This window comes from Myzus persicae, unplaced genomic scaffold, assembly GCF_001856785.1.
Source record: "Myzus persicae strain clone G006 unplaced genomic scaffold, MPER_G0061.0, whole genome shotgun sequence".
Classification (NCBI taxonomy): Eukaryota; Metazoa; Arthropoda; class Insecta; order Hemiptera; family Aphididae; genus Myzus; species Myzus persicae.
The window spans coordinates 14,328-20,545 of record NW_019100960.1 but is presented as its reverse complement, the minus strand read 5'-3'; the positions used below and the strand labels follow the sequence as shown (position 1 = coordinate 20,545).

General features: G+C 27.8%; 1 protein-coding gene across 1 annotated transcript; it reads right to left on the bottom strand.

Annotated features, from left to right (window-relative positions):
• Positions 1-3,329: 3,329 nt before the first annotated feature.
• On the bottom strand, positions 3,330-5,702 carry LOC111027065 (zinc finger protein 510-like). Its single transcript, XM_022305283.1, has 3 exons — positions 5,582-5,702; positions 5,322-5,486; positions 3,330-4,379 (listed from the first exon to the last, which is right to left on the bottom strand). The coding sequence occupies exons 1-3, from the start codon at positions 5,683-5,685 to the stop codon at positions 3,824-3,826; spliced, it is 825 nt and encodes a 274-aa protein (XP_022160975.1). The 5' UTR covers positions 5,686-5,702; the 3' UTR covers positions 3,330-3,823.
• Between the last annotated feature and the right edge of the window lie 516 nt (positions 5,703-6,218).

The following is a 6,218-nucleotide window of genomic DNA, read 5'->3' as shown; positions in this document are numbered from 1 at the left end:
TGGCAAAGAGTGCAGCAACTTGTCCAACACGTTTGGGCACGATGGAGCAAGGAGTATTTGGGGCAACTACAAGGACGAAACAAGTGGTCCAAATGCAGAGGACCATCCATTCAACCTGGGACGATGGTGTTAATAAAGGAGAATAACTTACCTCCTTTAAAGTGGTTATTAGGCAGAGTCACAAATGTTCACCCAGGACCTGATGGTGTCGTAAGGGTAGCTACGGTGCATACGAATTTGGGATCCAAAAAGCGAGTTGTTCGGTTATTATGTCCATTACCCATAGACACATGAATCACACAGGTTACGTGTTAATTAATTTTGTTTATATAATTTTTTACTATACATATTTACCTCATTACAACTGTACAACTGTAGCACACTATTTATAAATATTATATAGGTCAGCTAATATCAACTATTAAGTATCCATATTGATGCATATGCATATATATATATATTTATTATTTAATGACCGACCATTGTTATCTTCATTGTAGCGATAGTCAATAATATTGTGTATTATTTTTGATGTTTGTTCACCTATTTAGTGAACATTAGTTCTATCACCTAATTATTCGATTACATTTATTATTATAATTTTTATTAGTTATTGTAAAATCATATGAAACCTGTTTGTAATAATTTATATTTAATAAGTCATTTATATTGTTTAATTATACTTTTTTATAATATGTATTATATTTTGAAACCGTGTTTCAAGGTGGGCCCATGTTACGGCGTGAACACCGTAATATACTTATATATAATATCGATGTAATGTTTATATGAAATCGTTATCTGTAAGATTATCATTGTGTGGTTGTGCCGTAATATGTCCTCACGTATTAGTTAGTTGCCGTCGGACCAGTCAAGTGGTACGACACACGTAAAACGAAATATACAGTCCACTTATTATATAATAAAAGTTTCTAGTTTTTTATATTGGTTTTGTTCAATAAAAACAATCTATTTAGAAATAAACAAATTGTCTAATGGGTTATATAGCAAACCAACCATTATTATGTAATGTTTACGTTGTATAGAGTTTTTCGTTGTAAAGAGTTTTGTTATAAAGAGTTTTCACTGTATTTTAATTGCTAATTATAACAAAATAAAATGCATATTTCAATGCATTTTTGTATGTATATAAACCAATTATTATTAATACCTATCTAAAAATTCTTAAGAAAGACACACCTTATAATATGTATTACAATAACATGAACAAAGTTTTTCCCTCGCAAGAATGCACATGTAATTGTGCATTTTATTCAATTATTGTCTGTAAATTACTATGGTCAATGATTTTCAAAATGGTGTGAATGATATTACAAATGCGGCCACTGATATTGAATATTTTATTTTTGAAGTTTGAATCTGATATCTTGTTTGCAGATTTCATAGAGATAAGAATATCAAATGTAGGTACCTACAATCTCAAGAGAAGATTTATCAAAGTTGTACAATTTAAAGTGCCTCAATAAGTACTCACATATTGATGTCTAAGAAACAAAGGAATGTAACGTACTTTTCCTTAATAATATTTTTTCAGCCCAAAGACCATCACAATAATAGTTATTAGTAGGGTGCGGATTTGCATGTATTCAAAATTCAAAAATATGCGCATATATATGTATTTAATTTTATCCAAATATGTAATTAAAAATACAAGATATGTAAAAAAAAATGTTTTTATTCTTGAAGAAAAAATTTATAAAATTAGTAAATTAAATAAGTAGGTAAATATAAATTATATAACACTATATTTTATTGCTATTTTATTAACATTAATTATTAGGAATACATTCAAATTAATAAGTATTTATTCATTGGAGTTAGGATGCTGAAACAACATCTATTTTAATTTTGGAAATCATATTTTCAATGAAACTTAAATTGTCGCAACAGTATGCAGCAGCATGTAACCAAGTACCCCAGCGAGTTATCACTGGCTCCGGGGGGAGAGGTGTTTGGGTTAATTTTCTTTAAATAAATTTACATGACAGGGTGCTTTAAGGAAAAATTTTTTTTAGTTGATATCGAAAAATCAACTTCGGAAAATTCTGATCTAATTTAACCTGGAGAACATAACACATAATATAAAACGATGATACATTATTAATTTTGTAAATAGCTCAATATTTAACAAAAATATGTAACACGAGTAAAATATGTAAAAATATGTAATTAAGATTAAATGTGTGAAAATATGTAATATCAAACATTGCTTAAAATAATCAGAAAATCCTGTAAGTAACGTATTTCTATAAAGGAATCATTCGAATATTATCATGCACGACAAATATGTAAATACATACAAATCCGCACCCTAGTTATTAGTTAATATGTTTATATGTGTCTTCGTTTCACATATTATACATGTTTGGTGCCGTTACCGATCCTACAATGATCGGCGGTTGTCGGCAACAACTCGCGTGTTGTGTTGTAGACAGGAGCGGAATGGGTTACCCAAGACATTGATTAAATACAAATAGATAGCTCACCTCACGTCTGTACGTTGTTCGGCAGCGCTCTGTACCCGATATTTGGACCCGAATATCTATTAGTTTGGACCCCATACGTTAGAGTTCGCATTGACTGTTGTGCATTATTAGAAAAAACGATAAAATGTCTATTTATTCCATGAAAAATTGAAAAACATTGATAGTACTATTGCTGAGTATTGATAAAACAAATCGCAGTAAACACCATTGTACTAAGTACCTTAGTAGTAATATTTTAATATAAAATATATATTATAGTTAATCATCAATAATTCTTTATTATGTCATTATAGTAATTATCAATTATAAATTACTAAATTATTATGTTGATTGTAAAAAAAATCAGTCTTGGATCACGGCATCAAGCATTCAAGCGCATACATATTTATTATTGATGAGAATAAGTTTGATCTTATTTATAGGAAAGGAGTCTTCTTATCTGTAGGAAGAATACTAAAACACAAAATTAAAAAAGGTTAAACAATCTTATTTTATATTGATTGATGCAAAGTATATACACATATTGTATCAATATATTTAGTAATCATAAGTACATATTAAATTATAGCTACTCAAAGCAAAAATTAATAATAAAAATAAATGAAAATCATAAAAAATAAATAATTATAAATCATCCAACATATTATTCAGTTGGTTTTTGAAATAATATTTTTATAATAGTTATTGACTTATAATGAACATTCCTTATAAATGACAAATACGTAAAACAATTAATAACCATGAAAACATTAATCAATGCCCAAGAATATACAAAATACTATCACGTAAAATAATTTTACGGCGCTTATGACACCGATCGACAATATATATTATATAATACAAACAGAAAATTAAATGATAATAATAAATTAACTGGTATAGGGCGCCCAGGAATAATTACCACTACACACATATATAGGTACCTATATATATAAATGGCAATATCGGTACACAATATAGTATAAAATTACAACAGAAAAATAATAATGATTTACAAAATAATAGGACGACCTGGTTTGTTGCGACTTGCTCGACGATGAACGTAGCCTGGTCGATGATGGCAGAGTCCGGTGTGCAAACCGTTGGCAAAAGACAAAAGACGGGAACATTGTCAGTCAACGGTCTGGCTATCGTCAGACGAACTGTCGCCGGACACTGGAGGGAGGACTTGCTAGAGTCGCCTTTATCTCCTCTACCCCATGATGTCCGACGAAAAATGTATATATATGACACATGTAGGTATTATTATATGGCCGAATGCCCGAATCGCTCCGCGCTCGAACATATACAACTTTGTATTTTAGAAAAACCTACTATCACAGATACAGCATATCTTCTCCAGAATGTTTTCTTGTATGGCGTCTTAAATTTGATCCGTTGGTAAACTTTTTATAACAAATATCACATTGATACGGCTTTTCTCCAGTATGTATTCTGGTATGGCGTCTTAAATTTGATTTACGACTAAATGGTTTAAAACAAATAGCACATGCATACGGCTTTTCTCCAGTATGTCTTCTGGTATGGAGTCTTAAATTTGATTTATAACCAAATGGTTTAAAACAAATAGCACATGCATACGGCTTTTCTCCAGTATGTGTCCTTGAATGTCTAATTAATATTGATCTATAAGGAAACAGTTTATCACAGACATTGCATTTGTGCTCTTTTTTTGTGTTGTGTTTCTTTGTAACAGTTACATTGGATGTTGTAGAAATGTTTTTATTACAGTTATGGATCAATGTATTTTCCCTTAAGCAGTTAGATGTCTTCATACGAGCCAGTAATCCTGAAGACTTGCTATCGTTGGAGACTGTTCCTTTAATTTCCGATCCGTCAATAAAATTTACTTTTACTAATTCAACTATAGTTCTAAAAAAATAAATTAAAGTATTTTTAAATTTTTAAACTATATCAAATAAACGAAAAAAAAATATAACTAAATAGTGTGTAGATTTAATAATAAATTTGAAGATTTATTTTTATAGATCATAAATTTATTTATATTTTCAAAACAACATATCAAACAAACATATGGACTAAAACTTAAATATTTAAATATTTATTTTATACCTATCAGATTTATTTAAATATATTGCATACAATTAAAAAATATAAACATAAAACTACAATATTTATGGAATTTTTTCAAAAGAAATATTACTATCACAAAATCAAAAAAGTTTGTAAAATAGTATGTAGTTTAAGACGGATAAAGTATTTAAATTTACATAGTTAAGGGTTTAAATTAAAATCACATTTTCTCATAAATATATCATTTTACAACCATATTAAATAGATTCTTTTTTTTATATAAATTTAATGAAAGGTCCAATTCAGGCAAAAGTAGGTAATATATAAAAGAAAATTAATATCAGTTATTTTGTTGAAAATAATTTTGTGGGTACTTCCTTGAAACATTCAAAGTATATTATCATATTGTATAAACACTATGAAATTTTCAAATTCAAAGTTTTTGACTAAAATAAATCCAACCTACTGTTGTACAAAGAGACAAATCGCAAAAACATCACAAAATAAATATCAAAAATAAAAGCCGACGGAATGTCAGATGTCTCGATTATGTACAATGAATTTTTATATCAATCAATTCAAATTTAGCATAAACATTATATTGACCCACATGCCACTTTATGTATTATAGAGCGAGACCTGTTGCCAAATATTTTTATTTATTAATTTTCAGAAATTATCTCTAAGCCACATAATATTTAAAAATAAATTAATGTAAATAAAAATTGTATCATCAAATTTAATATTACATGTAGCATATTATTTAAATTGAATTCATACCCTAGTAGAAATAATTGACCTCCACTATTATGGTCTGTGTCTTCTATAATTTCCTCTTGAATATTGCCATTAAATACTTGATCATCAATAATATCCTCTTCCACATTTCCATGAAGTTCTTGATCACCATACATCAAATTAGGTTGGAATGGCATAACTCCGGAACTGTGCAATATATCATCATAACAAAATTGTAATTTAAATATAAATTGTATTATCAAATTTAACATATTATACTATAATGTAAATTGAATTCATACCCTATTTGAAATAATTGACCATCACTGACATGGTCTGTGTCTTCTATAATTTCCTCTTTTATAATACCATTCAATACTTGATCATCAATAATTTCCTCTTCCATATTTCCATGAAATTTTTGATCACCACATATCATATTATGTTGAAATGGCATAACTTTAGAACTATGTAATATATCATCATAAGAAAAAATAATTAAATATAAACTGTATAATCAAATTTAATATATGTGGCAATATAAATTTAATTCATACCATATTTTTAATACTTGACTATCATTGTGGTGGTATTTTTCATCAATTATTTCATCTTTAATACCTCCATTAAATACTTGAATATCAATATTTTGTTGTTTAATAATTCCTTTAAATACACTATCATTGCATCCAATAAGTGTGTTAGACGACACTCTAGAACTGTATATTAAATAAAATAATAATTCACAGAAGATATTGCAAAAAAATATCGTTTTTTGTTCTTTATTATGTAATAATAGGTTACTTACGAATAAATAAGATACAATGCACACATTTAATAATAATAAGTGCACATTAGCAAAACACCAAGTTTTTGAAATTAAAAATTATTAAATAAACTATTCCCAAAACGTAGGTACAAATTAAATTTTGTAATGCC

Bases quoted from the DNA above. Each gene is read 5' to 3' on its own strand.
- LOC111027065 (XM_022305283.1), bottom strand. From the start codon at position 5,685: ATGGAAGAGGAAATTATTGATGATCAAGTATTGAATGGTATTATAAAA. The intron at 5,487-5,581 runs GTATGAATTCAA...TATATTGCACAG, and splicing joins GGTCAATTATTTCAAATAGG to TTCCGGAGTTATGCCATTCC. The intron at 4,380-5,321 runs GTATGAATTCAA...TTATTTTTTTAG, and splicing joins GGTCAATTATTTCTACTAGG to AACTATAGTTGAATTAGTAA.